This window comes from Zootermopsis nevadensis, unplaced genomic scaffold, assembly GCF_977971745.1.
Source record: "Zootermopsis nevadensis isolate Lab colony 2312 unplaced genomic scaffold, Znev_1.0 Znev_ptg000004l, whole genome shotgun sequence".
NCBI classification, from domain to species: Eukaryota; Metazoa; Arthropoda; class Insecta; order Blattodea; family Termopsidae; genus Zootermopsis; species Zootermopsis nevadensis.
The window spans coordinates 3,574,838-3,600,712 of record NW_028259136.1 but is presented as its reverse complement, the minus strand read 5'-3'; the positions used below and the strand labels follow the sequence as shown (position 1 = coordinate 3,600,712).

Genomic DNA, 25,875 nt, shown 5'->3' with positions numbered 1-25,875 from the left:
GGATTGAAGTTGCTAATGAGGAACGTAGTAAATTGGACAAGTCTTACACATGAAAATTGTTTGGAAGCGTAAATTAATGAACACCTTAATAAGTGTAATCCATTTCATCGATTATTTTTAAACACACAAATTCAAGGGAAGCTGAACAAAAAAAAAATTGTGCGTTTGTGCTACATTAAAAGAATCACACTCCAGAAGTCAAGAACGAACAGACAGACAGACAGGAAGCAAGTCAGTGACCTCGAAAAACACATTACTGAAAGAGGACTACGGGCTGTGGCATTCAAGGTACTAAACCCGACCACAAGTCCATGCCCCTGAAGGCCCCCTTGTATATATCCGATTGAAACGAACACGGCTTAGCCATTCTCTCTTGCATATAGTTGGTAAGGAATTCGCGCCTAAATGGAAGATACGAACGGTTGAAATTTTACTTGCGTCATCTAACAACGAGTCTTTTAAACATCAGAGGCAGGTAGATTGGAAAACTGATTTTCACTTTAAATTCATCAATTGCTCTTTTGATTTGCGGATATATTTTTTTATTATTCAGTGTTCTGTCTGACGACAGATCCATTGCTCTGCCCAAAAAGAGCTCTCCAGTTGTCCCTATTCTCAGCTTCTCGTGTGGATATATATATATACACATATAATGCCTTTAATAAAGAGCCATTATAAAACACTGAACGAGTTAACAAGTATTTCAAAAGATAAAATTTCCTATAAAAATGGCATTTTTATATGCAGCGGTTGAGAGAGAAAAAACGCCAACACACAGAATTCCCAAGTGATTTTAACAGCCCGCTTCAGACAGTTATTTCAACGCCTTGATACGGTTCTAAATGAGGCCATTAGAGAAGAGATAAAAATAGCTTTGTTGCGATAACGGACAATGTGAATTACCACAAGGAGAAACCTTTTAAGAACGAATGCTGTCGGGTGGGATTTCACGTTCTCACGACAGCGAATATGAAAATGACTATCTTCTGGGATATATGTAGTGCAGTCTGGTAGAAGTTTACCGACGTTTCGGAAGTGCTTACTGCCTCCATCATCAAAGCTTCAGTCAGGATAATCTTTACCCCCAAATACCGAGAATGCAATTCAAAGGTGTTGCCGCGGGAGCCAACTTTCTCTGCGAATGCATGGAGTTGAGGTTCAGTTCAGTCACAGAGGACGATGCAGTAGACGGTCACCCTCACAATCGGCCCATTGTTACATGAACAAGAACATCGTGCCAGATAGGTGTTTGCTGAAGTAACCCAGTGAAAACGCGTATTCCTAAACACTACCTGTGAATGAACTCTTTGTTGTAAGTGAACGCCGAGAAGACGTTCATTGTTGTTTCTTAGATGACCGATACGAAATGGGAAGAGATACAGAAATGAGATGGCGGACCGCAACAAAAACACGTTGTTAAATGTTATCGAAATAACACGGTAACACATACGACGTTATTAAGGTATCCTTCTCCTTAAAGAGTAGCATTTATTTGTTATCTGCCAACTCAGTCATGTAACACAGGAAAAAATATTACAGATACCAAGTGATCGATTTTCATAAAGCTGTGCAAGTGTTACGCTACTTGAGACCCTACCAACATGGCGATTGTGAGCTCGAGCAAGAGACATTTTTATAACACAGAAAATAACGACATGTCTACAGAGCGAAATATTTTATTTTGATGATATCTAATGGCTCGTGAAATGTGTTTGGCAACACGTGTTCCAGTCAGTTCCATAAACCTCCCTTCCTCATTATCGAACTCTGTCAAATCCACCTCAATGTTATCTTACCACTTCCTCCTCGTCTTAAAACTGACCCGTTTCAAGATGTTCCACACTAAAATTCTGTATGCATTCCTTGTTTTCCTACACAACATTTCCTGAAATTAAAAATGTAAGGAAGTCGTCGTCCCCTGACACACATAAATTAGGCTGTAATACCCGCCGAAAAATATTTGAAGATGTCGGTTTTCTGGGATGTTGCGCTGTACAGTCTGATGGAAACTGTGCCACCGTTTCAAAGGTTATTACTGATTCCATCGATCGCCCTTTGAGCGCCTACGAAATGCCATCAATTTCTATGATACTACACAGCGACGCATCTCAGAACACAGACTAATTCATACCCGTCGCGATAAGAACCTGAAATCTCACGACAAATATATGCCGTTATTTCGTTTTCTCCCAGCCAACATTTATTTCAGTCACACGAAATAAACCAGCCACTCCTGAGGGGACACACAGCAATTTATACATCTCCACAGCAGGTCTGCACACAGGGGAAAAGACAACCAGCAGTAAATATTAACAGTATTAAACTACATACAGTAATCACTTATTTATCCTCTAAATTAGCCTACTCTGCAGCTGTTTCAGAATTCTTTATCGGCTGACAACACTTCTCACAATGCACCTGTTCTTATTTATAGTGATTTTATTTTTTCCTTTCCCTCTTTTTGTAACGGTTTGGAATCTGTATACAGCTCACGTATAAGGAAATGGAGCTGCCTCTGTGTTAAAAGACCTACACTACACTCGAGAGGAGAACCGCCATCACGTAAACTCCTGCTGTGTTACTATCCAGTCTCGTCTGCCAAGTAGAAATTTAGCTGCTGTCGTCTGTTTTGAATAAATTTACATGACGCTGTAATGCCTCAGATAATATAATAATAATAAGGAAATAAAATGGAAGGAAGTCTGAAATCACAAAGACATCACTCTAACCCCAAGGTTTGGTTGTAGTCGGTTGAAATTATGAAATGTTCATGTCAGAGTAGGATATAAATTCCAAGAATAAGATGTACGACAAGACAAATGGCTGCCTGAAAATTTAAAAGTCACAAAATTCAGAAGCAGAGAGAAAGATATTGAAATCTGAACATCCGTGTAAATTCCACAATGTTCCTGATTTATGTATAATACTGTACCCGATTATAACAAGTTTACATTCCTTATAAAAGTGGTCTCAAAAATGGAAGGAAGGAGTTAGTCTCAACTTAATTTTTAAACAATTCACCTAATTAAAAAACCTCGTTCTGTAAAAAACACATGTTAAAGAAATCTCGTATTTCGTCAGAAATAAAATGCACTGACAATGGGCAATTTTTGTTAAAACTGAACTACACAGATAATAAATTATTTTCACAGACCTAAGTGCTACATCAATCGAAAGACGTTCCAGACAGAGCGTTCAGGAACCACCAGTAAAAGAAACGAAACACTCTCTTAAGATCTGTACATCTTTCATCCGCCAAGTCTTTTTATAGATAACGATCGTGAAACACTAAATTGCACTACATGACTCTACGAATACGAGCAGGACCTATCTGTGACGTGATGTACATTTTGCCAATCATGTTTATATGAAGTCCACGGGCAACCACCGTAATTAAACCACAGCACAACAGGGAAAGATATGCACGTATCTGAGTCTTGTTGCACGTAAAAAATGGTTATTTGATCGCTCGAACTACAGTCGGTTCGAATATTTGGAGCTCCCAGCTTTCAATCTAGTATGACGCAAATTATGAATCAATTTATCCCAAACAGAGAACTGAAAAATCTGACTGTCACGACAGTCGAAATGTTGCCAACATTCTTTATTTAAATTTGTTTTCCAAGACTTGTAAAAATACAAACTTTAGCTGATTAAATCAAAATAATTAGTATATTAATTATAACTTAATGAGTTGTTAAACGAGTCTGACATGCTTTGGAAAGTAACATTGGCTCTCAGCTTGTTAGTGACTGGAGAAAACACTGCGTAAGTAAAGAAATAATTCTCTGACAACAGAAATCGAAAATACATTCAACACTTCTAACGTAAGACCGCCACTAGACACGATTCTGTGCTATTAAAACATACAGACTCTCATTCTTTGAGCTATACTCGGCCGCTGCGTACAGAATTATAACAATTGCGAGCTTATTGACGGGATACTTTGTTAACCCAGTCGCCTAACTTTCAAATATCTATGCCAGGACAGGAGCCAACCTCATGACAAATCCCAAGAAAGGAGGCAAAGCCCGTGGTTCCTTGATGCGGTGGATGTGGAAACTAGACAGGAAGATACAAGGTCGCAACGAGAAAATGCTATTACATCACGCCAAGTAAGACTTTGCACACACACTGTACCATTGTTGGTTACTGTTAAATCAGTCCTCCCTCAGCCTTGCAACTTTGTCAGTAATCGCAAATAAAGTTTAAAACAATAACCCAGAAGACAGCCATCTTCATAGACGACTGTCTTCTGAATTGTAGCGCACTGTAGTCTGGTAGTCTGCCAACGTTGGAGACATCCTTGCTGCCTCCACCATCAGGTACATTGTCCTTTCTATTAAAAGCTTTTACGAACCGTCAAGGGCTTAGCATAACCTACGGCTGCATCACGTCTAAATCCGACATCGACAAATTCCAGACAATTTCAAACACTCTAAGATGTGTATTCACGACATGAACACAAGTATAATCTCGTACGACCTAAAAGTATGAAGATGACACATTTAAACACCGTTTACACCTTGAATTACAATAATAATGAGGCATATCTGCAGGAATGCACATGGCATGACATAAACAACAGTAGCCTTCCTGATGTCAAAATAACAGAGGCGTTCTCGAGTGTCCGTGGTTAGAACTGATCAGAAGAACACAAGTGTAGGCCTGTGTACCGTAAAACAACGATAATTATTATTTCCTCGTCGACGTGCAGTGCTAATGAATTATCTTCACCTATCCACGACACTCCAGTGCGGAAAATACAAAGGCAATAATGTGTAAAGATAAACTGAAAATCATAACTTGCAAGTGTGTTAATTACACATGTTGTAATGAATACCGACAGACACAGGACACCGCAATTTTGCCAATAGAATTTTGTACCGTATTCATGTCTTAATCTTTCAATTCCCATTTTAAATTCCTTAAATTGAAGCCAAAGCTCGTCGAAATAATATTTAAGGAGCCAGTCCCTATCACGCAAAGAAACACAAAGCGTTTCCAGTACACAGATCATTTGGTTAATATCGTTTAAGGAAATAATCACTGTTCATTCTTAGAATCACGGGAAACTCATAAACACATACTGTGAGCGAACTGCAATTATTAATTATTAAGGCGCATGTAGGATTTAACGAATTAATTCAACCACTCTTAATATAAAATATGATAGAGATAAGACATTCCTGGGGTTGTTACGCATTCCATTCCAGTTCACATCCTTTGGTCTGAATGTCTTCTTCGCCACTTTGTTTACGTCATTCTCTCAAGGGAAAGATCAGTTCTCACAACCGACTTCATTATCTTAAACATCGCCTACTTTGTAAACTGGAGCTGCCAGCTAAAACTGGAAAATCGGGTATCAAACGTTCGGCTCAACCTTCCCTGAAGGTTGGATTGAGGTTCTCACGGCGGTGGGAACGAAGATGGCAGTCTTCTGGGTTGTAGCGCCATTCATACCAGCCCGATTATGGAGGCAGCAAGTATCTCTGAAACTTCGGTAAACTTCTACCAGACTTTACGGCGCTACAACCCAGAATACGGCCATCTTCCTTGAAGGTTGTTAACATTTCTTCGGCCGCGGAGTGTCAGTCAGTTCTGCACGGTCACGTGGAACTGCAATCTGCAGCCACTTGGTACGAATGACCGACCTCCGTGCAATTATCATCCACACACAGCCTCCAGCAGGTACTGGAGTGACATAACGGTACTAGACACAGTTCTGCTGACGTAAAGCCTCCCGGCTGAGCTGCAGGGAAAAGCAGGGAAGCAATTTTTCATGCGGAGTGAACACTTCGAAAGGTAAGTCTGCAAGCATATAGAAGCACGATAAAAACAATGCGCGTTTGGAGGCAGAAGTGAAAAATGATCTTGTACTTCTGACAGGCAGGCTTCAACCACTGCTAAAAACGGCGGTGAAAAGCTTTTGATGTTTTTAGCACTATGACGCCGGCGTCACAATCCTCATTTATACCATTGCTCTGTTTAACATCTATCATGGTTTCACTGACCCGTACATTTCCACGAAACTTTTCGTCGGCTGTTGTCTACGTACGTATTTGATTTTTGTTCCAAGCATGTTACATAGCCAACTCTCACTGCATGTAAAACCATGTTCTGGCGCAAGGTAATGGTTGAATTTGTTATTAACGCTGAAATATGGATGGAAGAAACTACACAATGAGGGTAGGATAGGAATCACAAGTAACACGCAAGCACTCACTCAAATGTTTAGTTCAAAAACATGAATATATCACTTAAGAGGTTTAAGAGTAAATGGGACAAATATTAAAAGGCATCTTAAACTAAAATGTTGTGAGAGCATGGACTGGATTAAACTGGCCCGAAAGAGGTCTAATGACGGGCTCTTATGAACATGGTAATAAATCTTACATGGGCAAAGCTGCCACAGAATAAAGCTACCTACTTCGAATAGCTTTACCCCCACGCCCTCGTACATCGTATTTTACTGCATGAGATGCAAAATGCAGTTCCCACGCCCATGTCGTTTCTAGCAGAAAGGTGCAGCATCAGCACACAACAGATGGAACGAAAATCCTAGCAAATATAACGGTACGTGTCGTGTGGTAAAAATTATCTTCGTGTCATTCTGATTTTAGCCTTGAATCGAAACAATATGAACTTTGAGATTCAACTGCAAAATAAGACAAGGAACTTGCATTCAAATAGGGTCTCCTGTCGTTCACAAAATTTAAATTCCACATTGCAGTCACAGCTCACGTGGTTAGTTGATCCAAAGACCTTATTTCAAATGCAGAGGTTATTTAACACAGATTGTCATGTTCCGTTTGGTTACAGCATGAAAGACAGATATATTTTTAATAATGTTCTACTAGGTTTTGGTGTGGTGTAGATTCATCTGTTTTTTTCCCAACGTTTCGCAATTTATGAATTTGTACAGCTTTTTGTGCGTAATGTTAATCAGATGGAGTTTATGACTGACTACACTGTGCAGTACTGATTGGCTGTCAGTACCACAGAAGCTAGTAATAACAGACCATTCTAAATAAATGGTCGAGATCATTGCAGGATGCAAAACTGCGAATAACAATTTCTGCTCCCCGCTTGATCCTGTCCTACGACTGCCAACACTAGGAACTAATAGCGAACTCTTCGTTTCTCGCCGTCTCGAATTTTACAAGCTGTGACACGACCGTCAGTTAACCAGCCACGAAACAGCGTTCAAGTCCATGCCGTTTCTCTAAACATATCACCACCACGTGTAAGAAATACAGATATTTCGCAAACTATTAAAATATTGTGGTATTGTTTTATGTTCTTGTTTCTCTGGCTGATGAAACCAAAGCAACAAACAGCAGATTCCCAGGCTATAAAACGGGACAGTTACTACCCACCATCTCAATGTTACAAGACTTTTAGATTTGCTCAGCATGAAAGCGGAAATATAAAGGAGACTATTAAGGTTCTGTTTGCTAGTTGTTTAAAAATAACCTGTGATAATAAATTAAATAATATATCCATTGCTAATAGTGGCAAAAAAAATGTTCATTTGTATGCACAATGGGTAAAACATCTGTTAACTTTGTTGTATTTTCTAACGCTTGATAAAACAACGTTGGGCTAGGGATTGCATGACCTTCAAGCTCAGATGTTAGCTAAACCTAGACTGCTAACACGCTACTTGCTTGTGTACTGGATTTTAACACAGCGCCCTGCATCACATTTCGCGCGATTTTAATCGCGTAACCTCTGTTGTGCGCAATGTTCCATATTGCAAATATTCATCATAGAAAACATACTCAACTGTCGAAACTTTCAAAAGCCTCGGACGTACAGTTAGTTATCCTGTCCATCGTGGTCTTCTCGGTTGTGACGCCGGGTGGCCTACGAAACCTCATGACGTCACAACCGAAAATGTCGGCACGACAAACACCTTCGCCCCCGTCAGAACCTCAGATCTCAGCTGCCATTGAGCATTATAAAGACTTCAATATAATCATAAATATCCAACTAGAACTTTTAGATGCTCTAGCCGATTATACGCATCGGTACAAATGCGCACTGTCCATACGCTACGCTATGACAGGGGTAAACTGTAATTTTATGCATGCCTTCCTCGTATAAGGCGCGTTTATGTCTGTCTGTTTTTGAAACTAGTGAATGTATATCGATTATATTCGGTATCGATTGTCTACATTACACACTTATCTGCGAATTTTATTTTGGTTAGACCATTCTAAAACGTGACGATCAACTCTAACTTACCCACGTTCTAGGAGCTGCCAACGAGCCTGTTTGAGTAACGGATTGACAGGAATCTTGACCTGGTCTAGTTAACTGGCCCGATAATAACCACAGCATCAAGATGGTTTTCATGTACCCTCTAGGAAAGTGAACAGTTAGGTTCCATCACGTCCGACTAAGAAGAGGGTATTCTGCGGAATCAGAATTCACCGCAGTCCAGAAACAGAAGTACCTGCCGAATACAGTTGTAAGAGTCCGAAGGTTCGCACTGCTAATATCCAAAATCGCCATCGAAAACGGTCCTGTGGCAGTTCGAGATCACACACTCAAAACATATTTCCTTGAGATACAGTTTGATATCGAATCTCTACCGGACTTCTCATGGATTTCCCCAGTCCTTCCAGACAAACACAAAAGGTCACATCTCAAAATTTGCCACAGCAGCTTTACACCAGTGTTTTTAATTCCAAGCTTTATAGAGAATTCAATTCATATCCTTCATTTAAAATGGTACACAGGGCCGACTCTATCAAATTATTAAACTGTCAAAGACGTTTCGAGGCATATTAAATCGCAAATCGCGTTTCTACCTGTATTACATGAAACAGAAGTTATACGTCGCTTTTGCATTTATCTCGTAACTGACAAATATGGGCAGCAGCTATTATGACGTAAGTTTCTGAACACGATTAACACTGACTTATCTCGTAGTTTACATGGTCTGTCCTTGTGGAGTAAAGGTTATTTGACTCAATTAATGGCGAACTAGGTTAGCTAAGGCATACTTCTGAAATTATGTGGACAAATAAAGTGTCTTCCACATCCGAATAAGGAATACAGGTCAACGAATGGAACGCATGGGAATGTAAAATGAAGACTCATCAATGACCTCTAAATGTGAATTCTACAAAACGAAGGTCTTATTGAACCTACCACTCAACAAACTTTGTCTGATATTGTCACCTGCTAAGAAGTTTAGATCACTGAAGAATGCACTGATTTTCTTTTCAACTGTCATTAACGAATAACATCAGCGCATATCAAATCACCCTGACGATGGAGGGAGAAATTACCTCTGAAATGTCGGCAAATTTCTATCAGAATTATGGAGCGATGAAGTGAAGGATGTCCGAAAAATCTTCACGCACGTCGAAACAATTCCTTTCATTTCCACATTCATACTGCAGAAGGCTGTTCCTTTCAATAAGTTCAACACTTACCTCAAGGCATGTTTACATGAATCATCATTTTCATTCGGATTCCTCTTAGCGTATTTGCTTGGATGAATGAATTTTCTGACCAACATCGTACAGGAAACGCCGTACGTTATCAGTTCAAGTCCCAAAAATATTCACACACATTACAGTGAGGTATTTTAATTAGCCTTGTTATCGGTCTCCGTGTGTTGTGTTTGTGGAAGACGTGGACGGTTGCCATTTTAAACAACTACAATAGATTAGGTAATTCAGCGTGTGCCAGTGCCAATGTATGTATTGGCTTAGTTTATTAAAATACCTTTATTTCATTCACTGATGTGTGTATATATATATATTTTGAGGGGGGCCTTATATAATCGGGCAACATGGCGATTAACAGAAACGACTAATTCGCGAACTTCTTTCGAGATAATCTGACGAACCAAAAGAGACTTGAATATTTTTAACAGAACATTTTGAAATCACACTTTCTTCACATGGAGTTTAGAACTCACATATTTCAACGTTTAAGCCAAATGCCATAGTTACGACCCAACAAAATGCATTCATATGAAACTTCTCTTAGCGTTACAAATCAACATTCTTTTCTCTGTAAGAGACAAACGCTAGCTTTTACCTTGTTAAAAGTTTCTAATTCCTTACCTTTTGACTCGCTCGGTGCTGCGCACGAATAACAGCTGCCTGGGCCATGACGTCACTGATAGACGCTACTAATTGTCACGTCGTCTGTCTCATCACACACAGAATATGACCCACTTTTCCTTCTCGAAAGTTTATCGCGGACACAAATGAAAATTCTAAATAATATTAACTATGGAAAGACAATATTTACACAAATGTCACAAGCCTCTATCGAAACAAAACCTGGTTGACTTCGAAATTTATAGTCACACTGCGGGAAGAAACTGTTTTCCGTTCTAAAGTACGTAATAAACTTCTGCCTCGCAATCGAATTATTAAACAATACGCTTTTAACAGACACAGCGTATGCCTACTACACCTCACTTCACTAGATACTGTTCAACGAGAACATAAATTTTCCGACTAAAATTATTTTGTAGTTTTATGTAGTCTTCCCGAATGATTCAAATCGAACACGAATAATGTCTGTACTGTCACCACACTGAGTCGCTTCTGACGGCGGAAGTTTGCCCAATTCGACGTCGGCGACGAAGCGTAGTAACGGTGGATCGCCGCAGGTGCGCTCACTGGGCCACGCGACTTAAGACTGAGTGAGAGGTTCTCCTCCTCCTCCTTCAACCACCAGAACTCTAGCAGCGACCAACAGCAGGAAGAGAAAAGGAGCGCCTCCACTGTCGTTTGGTCGACCGCGCGGTGTAACTAACTGCAGCACACGACCGAAGAACGGCAACCGGTCGCGACAGAGCATAACCGCTACAAGGCCACATAGCATCTTGATAGGACGCATTTTGGACAATAAATATAGTTGCATAATAACGAACTTCGTCACCTTTTTTATTCACTTCATATAGTTTGGATGATTAAACCAAGAAATATTACATGGGCAGGACATGTAACACGTATGAGACAAACAACCGATAAAAAATAGTGTTAAATCACCAAGGGAACAAACCAGTTCAAGAGAAATACTTTGTTAAAGGTTTGTTTAACAACGCTGTCAACAGCTCAATTTATACAGCGTTTGATGACGCAGCGATTAATCAATAATAAACTAGAAAGGACTTAGAAGCAAACGATCACAGACAAATTTAATTTACTATCCTGAGCATTTGCCTAGAAGAACTGAGGTAAATCTCGGGAAGTGTAGCCGGTCTTCGGGGCGATATCTCAACACCGGACCGCTTGAGTACAAAGCAGAAGTGGCAAACACTCAAGCGGTAAGTGAATGGTTAAATAATTATATGAACTGTTACAATTAGTACCTTACATTCCTGACATAATTTAATATATTATTTGCACTAAGTTCATAAGTAAACGGAAGGTGAGAAGGTAACTCAGATTTAATCTACCTAACCACTTAACACATTACTACTGAATTTGGCACGGCAAAAGTTGCCAAACCAACCTAACATACACTCGTACATTAACTCCAATGGACCTATTTAAATTCTCTCCAAACGAATGGGCACGTATAGGCTACTGAAGGACACGGAGGCTATTGAAATCCGAGGTTCGTCAACACAGCGTGTCAATGGTGCTCGCGTCATTGTCCTACGTGTTTTGGCTACGTGTTTTAGGCTACGAGAACAGGCTTGGTATACTAATTACTGTCTCGAGCAGACATGGCGTCCTCATTATGCTCTCGCTTTTACGACTTTCTGTATAAACGCATAAAAGAAATGCTAAATAACACTAAAGGCGTTTTAAGCTCTATGGCTACGAGTATAACGTGATTCGCTTTATGATCTGTTGTTAAGAACCTAACATGATTCAGCTTTGGAAACAACAGCTTGTTACAAATGTAACATCACTCAATTGACAGAAATCGTCTTGAGAAACAATAGTTGCTCAGCTAGTCAAGAAATATTCCCCACCCTTTATGGAACCCAAAGTTCATTACCGTGTTCCCAAGAGCCAGTCATCGGTTCCTATCCTGAGTCAAATTACTCCAATCCACATCCTCCAACCCTACTTCAGTACGGTCAATATTAATATTATATTCCTATCCAGGTTTTCTGAGTAACCTATTCCCTTCAGGCTTTTCAATGAAAATTCTGTACAAACCAACATTTCTCATCTCTCCCATACGCGCTACATGCCTCGCCCATCTCGATTCTTAGTAATATCTGGTGACCAAAACAAATTATGGCGCTCCTGATTTAAATGTAAACTATTGCAACATTCAGCTATGCAGATAAATTTCTTTATTCTCCTTTGTTACGACTATAACGCTGTTAAACTGTTTATGGTCTATTGTCAGGAGGATAACGTGATTCAAGTATGGATTTGTCGCCTCCTGATGATGACCAATTCCGGACCGCTGCCTGAAGACCACATACATCAACGTTTTCACGCTGGAGAAACGAAACCCTTTCTGTCTGACGACTACAATAACCTTCGTATGTATGACACATGGCAGCTGTGAATCTGAATCCACTTCGAGGACAAAATAAGGTTATATATGGACACGATACAGCAATAATCACAAATTTCCAATTCGATACTTCGATACGAAATGAGCTGGTGTTAGACAGGATAGGCGAAGGAAGAAGTCTATGGAAAAATCTTACGAGAAGAAGAGGTAAGATGGTGGGACACATTCTGAGGCACCCAGGATTGGTTAATTTGGTAATGGAAGGAACAGTTGAAGGGAGGAATTGCAGGGGGAGACAAAGATTGGAATATGTGACGCAGATTTTTGAGGATGTGGGCTTCAAAAAATATGTGGAAATGAAGAGATTGGCGCAAGATAGGCGAAAATGGAGGACCACATCAAACCAGTCGAAAGACTGATGACAAACAAACAACAAATTCGGTAAGACCAATTCTTAAAACATTAACAGAAATGAATATGGCTCTATTCTGGGATGTTGCGCCGAGTTATCTGGTAGAAGTTTACCAAAGTTTCAGAGGTACTTGCTGCCTCCATCGCCCTGGTGATAGAGCAGTAAGCACCTCTGAAACGGTCAGTATCGAGTTATAACAAGACGCGCACAGGACATACAGAAAGTATTTGTCATAAAATGTGTTTCATTCTTAATTTCAAGTTTTGTTAGATACATTTATGTTCCGACAAATATCTGGCAAGTTTCGCTGAATGCGTCATTTTTGCAGTACCATGAATATGATAAAATTCTCAACACAACAGGCTTTCAATATTTTCCAGGCCAGTGTACACTAAGCACAAAATGAGGGAATACATATTCCCATTTTGTCTCATACACACAATCACAAGACACCGATTTCTGGCTGGGAGTGCCTCATGTTCCATATCTGGTCTTTCATGACAGCCACCTGTGGGGTCAGCTGTTTAAGTTGAATAAGGCAGGAGGAAGCTGGCAAGCCATTTACCAATGAATGGCAGGGAAACAGCAAATCTAATAAAGACAGCAGACAGAAAGAGTAAGACACGGTCCAGTAACTGCAAAACAGAACGAAGCTTCGTACGCCACTATGCATTAAGTTGAATAAACTGTGTGACAACACATGTGTTTGTGTTTATGTAAACCACTAGAACTCCCTAGCAGTGTTTTATTCCGTGAGATTTCTCGTTCTCAAGGCGGCGAGTATGAAGATGACTGTCTTCTAGGTTGTTGCGTCGTGTACTCTGGTAGAAGTTTACTTACCTAACCTAAACTTCTATCAGACTACACAGTGAATAACTCAGAAGACAGCCATCTTCGGTATTAATGTTATTCGTAATATATTCAAAGACGCCGCCATGAGCTCAAACAAAACAGCGCTGATCAATGGATGATTAATGAGTAATGAACTGGAAACAGTCGTGGTCTATTTCATGGTTTAGCGGCATTTCCGTGTAGGAGATGAGGATATTCGGTCTCAACCTGGGAACTCCCCGAATACGGAGCAAACGAGCCGATTATTCGGCCGCTATGGAGGTTATAACGTTTTAGTACGAATTAGCAATGTCGGTAAGGAATCCACCACAAGAATGTATTAGATCGGCCAGTATCACACTGGATATGGCGAAGGGACCGGCGTATTTTGTCTTGGAGTAATAAGGCACACATTCAAGCTATCAGTTTCGCTTCTTCAGTAATGTAAAAAACAAAAACATCATAAGCATCAGTCCTGTTTATGAAAAATCTTGGCGTTCCAGCCCAAGACAAGTCCACCTACCGTCGCTTGTAATCATAGGTGTTTTCTAAGCACGTTCATACAGGCGGTAGGACACGTCGCACGGCATCTGTAACGACACGACACGGGAACAAAACCAAGTATCCTTCCACCTATCCGAATACGTAATCCTGACTCTCTACTGACCATGTAAGACGTACAAAGCTCACAACACTCACAGGCCTTATACCACTTACCGGAAGTTATAAGGCCTCTACTTCAGACGACAACACAAAGAAACAAGTTCGAATCCAGCGTTTAGAAGACCTAATGGTGGGCGCGATTCTGGCTGCGTTGTCGTAGGAACACGCCGGATTAAACGTTTCAAGTCAATTGTCCTTTGTTCTGAAATAACTAGGGGAAGAAGTTCTGTCGTGCGGGTTGTATCCTTTTTGCACTGATTTAATTTGCCCACTCCGCTGCTTGCCAAGTCGGGTGAAGCGCACTCAACCGAAGAAATTACCATATGCAGCTTGCTGTCGGTGCCACAACTTACAGGTGCAAAAACCAATTGCTGGAAGTGCACATCTCTTAAACAAGCCATTTTAATAACGTCAAAACGACCCAGGAACAAGTCTTCAAAATGTACGAACCACTCTCAAGCCTCTTCTGCCACTAAAGGGTGAACTGGTAGCACTGTAAGGGCATGAACCCGGATTCGAACTAGGAGCCGTGTCATGCAGCGTCATGAAGCTTCAGGCTATACATGATAGATACGAGTCAGATGTTGTTACATATCACAACAAGAAGTAACGCGACCAATGACGAATTATACCGGCTTCAGCGTAAAGATGGTTGAATATGAATCTGTACAGATTTTTCGCACTAATCGATTTCTTTAAAATCCTAAACAACGCACAAAATATTTTAAAACGGTGATCGACGTCTCCGTTTCTGCGATAAATATGGATGTTTCGTTGCTTCCTTAAGACGTTACACATTTATCTTCCGGTCTACGGCGTAAGTTCTTAAAGTATTATTTATTTAATGACGCTTTTTGGCTCAGATATATAGCGTCCAATGAGAGTATGATAGTGAATAATGAATAGGAATGGACGTGGAAATGTTTCAAGCGAATTAGCAACCTCATCAAAGTTCAGTTTCCTATTTATGGAATAAAATCAAATGTCCTTTAACACTAACGATAGATTTTCATAATTAGGCATTATTAAAGTAATGTGAAATATGTAATTTACAAAGTAGTATAAATTATGTGCAAACAGTAGCCTGTAATTTATCCATTCAAACTCGAATTTCATATAATGTTTAAAAATGTAGTTCCTACCGCAAAATTAAACACAACGCGTCTTCATTACAAAAATAAAGTTATTAATAATGTTTCGGAAAATAACCACTGATATTCCAAGAATAATTCGAAGTACACTTTGTGGACAAAATTCAGTGTTAATGAATTTTAAAGCAGGCCGTATATATAGTTGCCACTGGGATGTAAAGTGTTGAGATGTTTATCTACTAAACTGCAAATACTCTAAACCATGTTAGCATCGAGTAGGGTCCTTTGAGAGAAGTCAAATGTTGTATAACCTTGCCTGCAACATGTGGACAAAATGAAATATTTTTTCTTTCTGTCATGATTTCATGCATCAACAAATTTAAATACATTTAATATCGATGTATTAGTAACATCCGCCACGAAAAAATATTAATTAATTCCGACTATTAAATTTCTAGGTAGGGGGCAAAGAATGTTCTTGCAGCTGACAACTTAACCTACTGGCCTCGTCAGTACGCATGGCATTCAAACGCTTCAATACAACGATTTCATTACCTTACATCTATTATTAACTTCATTAATCACTCCTCCTCTGACTGGCCGGACATAATGAAATCATTCTAAGAATGCTGTCTAGTATTATACTTGCGTAGCTCGGCGTCATACTTTACCTCAGGATTCTTCATCCATGACATATCAAACGGTGCAGAAATGTAAATTTGCTACATATTCAACTGTTTATAAGGAGGACGCTGAAGTGTTTCTGAATTCTGAAGCGTCTACAATAATCATATAACATCATAGTTTGGTGTTTAGCGAATACAGAACAAGATGGTGACAATGAGTAGAAAATATGATCTGAGCAGACCATATAAGCCGTATTTCCTTTAAATACTTCATCTGTATGGGAAGAAAGAATTGTGAATTAATAAACTGTGATATGTGTCTCAGTATATATGATTCTTCGTTACCTCAAAGTTGCAAGCCCGTGTTTTCATGAGCTGCAATGCTTGTAATCTGTAACATACAAACCTATTTGCCTATAAAATTTGTACACATATTTATAATATATCTTCGTACGAAGATACGTCCTATGACCAGGTATTTCGTTAAGTCACTATGACGTTCATTCACACCAGAAGAATACTTTACAAAGAGTTTCATTTTCATAAGTTATCATAACACGAAATTTCTGAATTTCACAAAGCTGACAATTTGTTATAATCGATCTTACGGAATTTAAAAGCGTAAAAGTCTAATGTCCTAAAGTGGAACAATAGAATTCCGAATTTCCATGAGCAGTTATTAGCCGCGAGCAGGAGATAGGCACAGACGTACAGCCACATGGGCATACTGAGGTATAAGTGAATTTACACACATACTAATAACTAGACAATCGCTGTAAGGCTTTTCATGAAATTTGGTATAGACGTTCATCAGCAGTCGCCTTATACAGCGGGAAAAATTGGGAAGAAAGAGACTATTCATTTTATCCTAACAATCGTCTGGACAGTGATGGCAAGAGATCTCAGGAAAGCTGGTACTTCAGCCGAGGCTTGAACCACGTAGTTTCTAATGCACGTCACAAATATTACTTCACACATCTGGCTCCGTACATTTTTCCAGTGCCAACTTTGATGATTATGTGAAATCACTCTGTACAATTTCTGGCGCTGTTTGCAGGCTTTTGGATACGACCAACTTTATGGCTACTCAGACAGTATCATGAACTGCAAAATAGATCATGTATCTGTGAAAAGTGGGTGGGATAGGCCTCCATTATGCAAAGTGCTTCATCATCGACTTCCCATTTCACCGCCTGATTAGCCACGATTTTGCATGCAAGGACGTTGAACTGTGTGACATGTTGAGTGAGTAGACCGGTGGGCTATTTTTAAATATCAGTAAGATCAGGTTCGTATTTATTATTGTAAATGTCTATTTTCATGTTATGGCTAATATTTCTATTACCATGAATCTAAATGAACCCCGGGACTAGCACAGTAACTGGGACTCTATCATAAACAAGAATTGGAGTGTTACAAATAATTGCAGAATCTTCCGAATAGAGCACTTTGCCTAAATGACAAATTCCTGCTTCCTCTTCAAGATAGAAGTCAGTAACATTACCGACATGATCATTACTACACTAAAATACATTATAAATAATATAGAACCCTGTGAAAACCTCAAGATTTATAAATGAGTACGAGGTTGACGTGTAGATTGTAGAAATACGGCCGCGATGTCGTGCAGTCTTGTACCTGCTTACTAACATATTTAAGAATGTGTCGCCTCAATCTGCAGGGTTGAAGTGACACAATTAAAATAGCGGCTAGTCCAAGCACCTGAGCGTCCTTGATGATAACACAAATGTGGACATAAAGGTAGAGTCAAGCGCCCATTTTATAACTTAGTGACCAATGTTATGACAAGGGCTTCACGGCGCTACGTCAGCGCGCCACAAATTTCACTAACACTGGGCACGACGTTACAGCATTGTCACGTAACTGGCGTCTTGCAATGGCGTCGTGGAGAATGCCGCCGCGACTCATTTCTAGCCGTTTACACACATCTGTTATCTTCTGTCCACCGCTCAACCGCCCTGACCCCTCTTTCTATGCCTCCTAAAAACCTACCATAACCTAACATAGGTTAACCGCTTGATATCGGGTACTGTTTGGTTATCGCGACGCCTGGCGACGACTTGACATCGTTCCGAATTATATTCCACTAGGGGTCGGTTTCACAGTGTCGCTTCCACTGTCATCCAGAGACGTACGGTAAATCTGGCGCCGCCTAAAGACGTCGAATCGGTCAGCGTCGCGAACCCTGCAGTATATTTTATAACAGTGGCCAATGTTATGATAAGGCCTTCATGGCGCTACCCCAGCAAGCCAACCCAACCTAAACCAACCTACACTGTCGTCAACTCTCTTTTACTCTCTTCATTTCTCCTTTCGTCTCTACTCTTTGCCTCTCTTCTCCCATCGTCCGAGCTCCTTTCTTCCTTTCTCTTCCGCTCTCATCAGTATATTTATCCTCTCCATCTTACTTTGTACTTTCCACTCTCTCTCCTATTCTCTTCGTTCTTCTAGCACATTTTTATCTCTTATCTTCCCTTCTGTATTCTTCTGTCTTCGCCTCTCTCCACTTATCTCCTCTCATTTGTTCTTCTCACGTTTTTCCTTACCATATTTTCCCTTCTTCGCCTCTCCTCTCTCCCTTTACATATGAATTTTTTACGTATCTTCCCTCCTCTTGATGATTACGGTGATGACAGAAGAGAATAATTGAAGAAGAGAAGTATAATTCAAAATAAAATATTTTAGGAGGGGACTGGAATCAGTCTGAAAAACTGTGATACTTAAAAAACTTATTACATTCCACAAATGTGGAAGTCAGTTATTCCAGAAGCGAGAATTTCCTACTAGTTAGCAACATCGTTGGGCACAGTATTTAAGACGAATGCCGGAAACTGTCTCACATCGTCAGTCCTGGGTCGGAGAGGTCATTTGATTTGTTTGGGTCCGATAACCCGCCATCCATGTAAACTACCGTGTCCAGACACTCCCATGTTATCCGCTCGGCCTACGGGCATCACCAAACTAGAACCTCTCGCTGATTGTGCAACTGAAGCCTTGTTCGCCATTTCCGGGCTATACTAATTCCTGTATCAGATCATACACATGAAGAGACTTTTGCTTTTTCACTCTTGATTGTGCTCATTAAGGAACAACATTGAAACTTTTTCTATTCTTTTCCGCTACATACTCATTTCCCGTGATGTGTTATTATATGTTTCCTTTGCACCAATGTCGTAAGATAAACTTGTCTGTTCATCCGTTCGAATAATTCCTCTTCGCTAACATACTTCGATAAAGTACGGTATTTGGTGCCTATCCCAGGCGTCTGGTCAACGCGGTTTCGGTACACATATTCCCTAATCTGAGACTTACGTTCATGTATTCATCACAAAACGTGCAAAAACAGGACAACGTAGAATCGAATATGTTTGTCGACGTGCAACGTAGTTCAGAGGCGTATAATATTGGTCAGTCGTAATCATAGTAAACTACGGATTAAATCTGGGCATTTTTAACAACTCAGAACCCTTCCGCGCCTGAGTATATTTTTTTCTAAAATTAAGACTTTCATGACCATTTTAGAACAGGGACAAACTCCTATGCCACAGAAGAGAAATTTAGAGACTTAAGGTTAAAGATACATAAAAAGTACCAAGTCGGTGTTTTATAATGGGCATTGAAGATAAATAAAGCTAACATGAAGAAGCAAAATTTACAAAATACTAAGCAGGATTTGAGGTTCTCACAGCGGTGAAAAAGCCGACAGCTGTCTTTTGAGTTGGACCGTAGTGTAGTCTGGTAGAAGTTTACCAACGTTTCACGGTTCTAGATATTTTTACTTTGAAGCTGAATTCCTGTATTAACATTTCTGATTATGCGAAGCGAGACCTGCCACTTGAAATGAGGGCGGAAATTGTAACACAGTGACCACTATAGTTAAAAAAAATTGACAAGCTCAATTTCGGTATTAGCAACATAAGCAATGTAATTTTTTTCATAAATGCTATTGAATAATCTCTAAGAAATAAAATTATCAGACATAATTCATATTTCATTGACAAACACACAAGTATTACGCTTCTAAAGGAAATGTCTAATTCTGCCGAAGACACGAATCAAAAGTCTTCCACGCCAGCCGGCAGAATCCCATAGAACAACTGTTTAGGGTCTAGACTCTAGACAATGATTTCCAGAAACAATGACGACAATGAAGAAGACTTTTCCCCCTTACTTAAAAGCATTTATGGTTCCTTATGCAGTCTGGAATTTACTTCGTGTGAGTTTTGCCATAACAACCGCATCAACTTTATGTATTTTGATGAGTATAAGGGGAGCGGAGGTTAAGGCAGATATCTGCCATCGTACCACTAACGTCCTAGCAACCTGGAGTTATTATTCCTGCTTAGAAACTGGGCTTAAGTAACAACCGACGTGATCCGAAACACAGAACTTTCTTACAGAACAATTGATCCGATGTAGAGATTATTCCAACACGAATTTCAAGATAATCTGGTCCAAAGAACTTTACCGACTCTTACGGTACATCACGCTTCGGGCACCCAGTTATTCTTTCATTGTATTTCCCCTCCTCCTTTTAAGGATAAGGTACTGTAGCCTCTTGAAGTTCAGAATTATTTATTACCGTGAAATCTGTTCGACACGCTGGAGAATTCAAGGTCTCTACCGAACGAGGAAACGTACAAACGAGGATAAATATCCTGAGGAGATTTAAACCTGCGGCACACCCAGGACGTTAGACAATCTTAAAGTTGCCCTTCTGTCTGAAATCATGCATGTTATGAGAAGGTCAACACGCGCTGAACACCATGTCCATGTAACAAGACTGGTTAGTTTCGCACTTAACCGCTTTACATCGCGAAAAGAAGTGTCCGATACGCGTTACATAGGAAGTTCATTCCAATCATTTTGTCATGGGAAGATGGTTTGGCCTCGGAGCCTTTATAGACCTTGCAGCGAAGAGAAAACTCTATCTCTGCCGGAGAGGCAAGCCCGGGGTTCGAGACAACACCCAGTAACTTATTGTCATACAATGATGGAATTGTTGGTGATGGTGTTGCCTTATTATTGTTATTATGGAACTGTATTACAATGGATCATTAAATTCATTAAAGACAGACAAATACTGGTGATAGTACAGTAGGACAGTAATAAAAATCAATCAAATTAATCGGCTAGAAAATCTGCAACAGAATCCTGTATCCTATAGGGACAGAGAAATTTGGGGCTGCCACCGAGAGACAGGGAACACATTCAGAATATTCGACTAATAGTTATTTGGAAGACCGAGAAGAAAATCAGAGTATAACATTAAACGGGCCTTAGGGAGACATGTTGGCAAGATCAGATATAGATTTAACCAGCAAAGAACTGTGTCCAGATGAGGGCTGCGATGTCAATCTTCTGGGTTCGCTACCACATTGTCAATTTACTTCTGCTACCGTTGTTGTACATCTGAACCTCGGGATCTCTCGCAATCAACTTGGCAACTTACAAGTACTGAGTACTAAGCATCGTGGCGTTAAACGGTTAAAAATCTTCGTGCTACATGCGAGCGGTAGAATTCTTAAAAGGGAACTTGAAATGCGACAGATAAATGTCAGTAGGATAGAAAGCAGTGGTGTATCACCGATCTATGCAAACACCCGATCACTTTCTCACCGTAATTAGCTCGTTATTCTAATAGGAGGGAAGGTTTCGGTCACGGCGAACTGAATTTCCCATGAAATACTCTTCAGCGTTTTTGGTTTTCATGTTTCAGATTAGATGATGTTACGCATAATTGGTTCTATTGGGAGAAACGGTAACAAATTAGACGTGGGACTCAAATATACCATTACAAGCATGTCACGATCTGAGAAACGATTATGAAGGTATGCGCGTACAAATGAGAGGCACATGAACCTTGTCTTCTGTAATTTGAAATTACGAAAGTGGAAAAGCAATTAGGGACCACACAAGCATTTTAAAAGCCATGTTTCTATTCGATAGCATCTATGCCTTTTCATCTATTACGTCTGAACCTTCACCAATGTTAAGTCATACCTCAGATATGTTAAACGCCAGCATGTTAGATTCAATTTAAAAACTTAATTTCTTCTTAACTGGTCTTATTTTCTGATAAATGGCTTCCATCAACTGGTGGTAGGCCATTCGACTGCTTGAATCATAAATAAGGAATTCCATCGGAACCTGGCAGCTAGCTTCTTATATTCAAGTCATATTTTGAAGAAATTATTAGGTTAATCGGAAGCTAGAAAATTTATTTGTAATTTATTTTGGGTGCATGTTGCAAGGATTTTCGTATACATTCCATCAGAAGTTCATCTCTAGGGCCCGTTGTTAAGGAAAAAAAATCTTACGAAATATAAGGCCGAACAAGGTCCAGACCATATATACACATACATTTTAACAACGCTTTCTCAACTGCAACGGTTATTTAGCGTAAAATGCACAACAGGGATGTGCCTTCGACGGAACTTCTATACTTCGGGACAGAACGGTTTATGATTTCTAAATTCAATGAACAGATTTGATGCAAGAAAATCACAATTATTAATTTCCTCTCTTAAAATAACTTAAACATGCACGCAGATTTTGGCAAGGGACTGAATACGAATCTCACTGTCCTGTTCCTTGATGTAGGCATGTGGGTTATTATTCCACAGCTTAGAGGTGACTTTAACGGGTGTTATCCTAACAACAAAGAAGGAACTGCAAGCCATAATAACGGAGCCTTTGGTGAATAGTGGTCGCGGAGACTTATGCACGCAGCACTGGACAAAGTTGCTAAATCACTTCTTCAAGGTACCGGAGAGTACGTATCATTAAACATTTACAAAGAGATTCTTTCAAGCGGCCAGAGAATATTTTCACTAATAATAGTTATAAAGAAACAAAACTGAAGGTGCTATAAAATGTTCGAGAACAATGTTTCCGTTTGTATGAGCTCTGAACAAAGAGCAGAAAATAAACTCATAATGGAGATGACGTGTCAGTGCATATACATGTTCCATCTCCGTAACTACTAGGTTGATTTCGATTAAATTTGGTATTGTAGTTTGAATAAAAATTGTCTCACGCAATGCGACCATTACATCTGGTGTGACGACATTCCCAAACTGTGTGTTAAGTTGAACGTTTTGATGTCAAGTCTGGGTTCTATTTGTTTGATTTGTCTGAAGTCGCAAATGAATCCAATTTAAATCAACCAATCAATTAATTTATCTACCCCTATTTGGTCGATTCATACTAAACTGCGCACACACATACACACACAAAAATTACTTTCCCTATTGTAAAAAGATTTGGTTAGAATAACTTACCCCAACTCTTTTTCGTGCGTCCGTTCCTCCTGTATCACCTCGTACCCACTTCAACATGGCGATCTGGCATCATATATTTCAGCCCACTTCACACTTCACACTTTATCTCACTGTTTCAAGACTCTCTCACTTCACTTGAAAATTCTTCATCAAACCAGTTAAATAATAAACTTCAATCCTGTTTACAGACTAAATTGAAAACTACACGGTATACCCGTATGAATGTTTCCAAATTAATGCTACTGAAGTGGTTATAAGGTCCTAAAAATTACTACGATAAAATTAGTTATCGCTGTGATTTTAAATTCTCACGGCGGTCTCATCGCCCTGAAGATGGTGGCAGCAAGCACCTCCGAAATGTCAGAAAACGGCTATAAGAGTACTCGGCTCATCATCCCAGAAGATAGTTATCTTCAAATAATTTATCGCCTCGCGGCAGTAAGAGGCGACAATCGTGGTTAGATAATTTCCAATATTCGACGCGGCTCACCCCCGAAATCTGAATTTGTACAGTGAACTACAGCCGCAAAAACCTATAGACAAAAATTAATTTGAAATGCTGAAGATACCAAAATACGGCTACCTCTGTCATGGCTTCTTCAGAATAACTGACGACAAAGATCTTCAACATCGGCATTTGCTTCCTCTTAAAAATGACCGCTCGCCAAGTGGCCCACAACGTAATTAAAAGCCGAAGTCTTACTTTTGGGATTAAGAAAGAGAATGTAGTCTATCAACAAATCGAATCTCCTTTCAAGGTGAAAGGGAGAACACACTGAACACTTCCAATGCTGAAACATCGGAATTTACTTGACTATGTGAAGACAGAAAAGCATCGACTAATACAGACAGTTATATGGGGCTAGTTTCTAATCTTGAAATGCGATAACACGTAAATGGACACGATCACTCCATTAAAAATATAACATTATAGTACTTAAGTACCGCGTACTTATCAAGCCCGTTTGAATTTTACTGGTAATAGCCCGACCGTCACTCAAATTACAGTCGATTCAGGCCTACTCTGTATCATCAAGCGCGTTACTGCTGTGTAGAACAGTCAGCACAGCGATATAAGTTGGGTCTACTAAATGAGTGAGTCCTGCTAGATGTCTTCAAATTCACTTTCAGATATAAATCTGAATCGGAACAGCTCAAAAGTCGTGGAATAAAACAAATGGGTTTTATATACGGCAGATACTAATGGCCTCGCAGTATTAGTCGCACCAAATCAAACTGCAGATACATCGATGTCGTCAGATTCCGAAATAGACAACAACCATTTTCTCTAACACTCTTCCAACTCACCATTCATAATATCCCTTCAGTTCATCATATTATTATTGGACATGCAGTTGTAATAAATAGCTCAATTGGGGCAGCGAACAGTTCGTTGTGTTACATTTAAACCACCGAAGAAAGTTCATGCCTCAAAAGACAAGAACTTGTCATACAGATCTGGTCATGGATTTTCTTATTCGTAAGTCTGATACTTCGGTTAGGAAGCGAAGGGAGAAGCCTTACAACTTTCCTTATTATTTATATCCTAATGGTGTCGCGAGCATCAGCCTTAACCTCTTCCAACGGTGTATTCAATTCTATCAGACAAATGATTATAAAATATTAGAAGAGCTGTCCAACGAGACTGACTCGGATTCAGACGGTATCCAATCGAACCCAGACCAGGGATCTACTATACTTACTTGCATTATTCGTGACCTCTTCAGTCTATGTAAGCTTTGGGACATTATATATAATGTGGTGTATTTAACAACGCCATAAATAACGAAGTCTATATATCGTCGGATAATACGATAATTAATGAATAAGAATTGTAAAGAATACGGAAGAAAGCGGTCGTGTAATAATATGAGGCAGTATCCGAGCATTTGCTCATATGGTCTGAGGAAATCTACACGTGGGCTAACCGGTCTCATTGCCGAGATTAGAAACACAGGATCTCGAAGCAAGAGTAACGTAGGAGGAGTAAGGTCAAAACTGTTTCCTTACAAATCCTTCCCGATTCATCGTTTACAATATCTGACGTTAAATAACCTTAGCAGTCGTAAAATAATTTATTAAATAAACCAGAAGTCACAGCCCTCAGAATTCTACTAATATGAAATCTAACATTAAATCCTCTCTTCAGATTAAACCACCAAGAAAAATTAATGTGCGTTATTCACTACACTCAGGCAATTTCAGAGGTTTTACATTTATCACAACGTAAAATACAATCGTACAGGCCAATATAAATTGGTAAAACATTACTTGAGCCATCTTGCGCAACCCTATTCCGCTAAAGTAAAGTATGTAATATTAAGAATGAATAATGAAACTGACTTCTGAGGTGTATTCTGGCAGAAGTTTACCGACGTTTCAGAGAAGTTTGCTGCCTCCATGGTCAGGCAAGCAGCTCTGAAATATCGGTAAATTACACAACGCAACATACCATAAGGCAGACATCTTCATACCCGCTGCCGTAA

At 39.7% G+C, this 25,875-nt stretch overlaps 1 protein-coding gene across 6 annotated transcripts in view; it reads right to left on the bottom strand.

Moving 5' to 3' along the window:
- Positions 1-25,875, bottom strand: part of Rhp (GTP-Rho-binding protein rhophilin) — a 104,038-nt gene that overhangs the window by 35,632 nt on the left and 42,531 nt on the right. Inside the window, exon 1 of one of the 6 annotated variants that reach the window (XM_022066181.2) lies at positions 23,390-24,178. The exons of 4 other annotated variants lie outside the window; for them this stretch is intronic. In XM_022066181.2, coding sequence (XP_021921873.2) covers positions 23,390-23,446 — 57 coding nt within the window. In that variant the 5' untranslated portion in view covers positions 23,447-24,178. Of the gene's footprint in view, positions 1-10,088; positions 10,735-23,389; positions 24,179-25,875 lie in introns of those variants that run through there. One more of the 6 variants, XM_022066182.2, reaches the window with a different exon arrangement.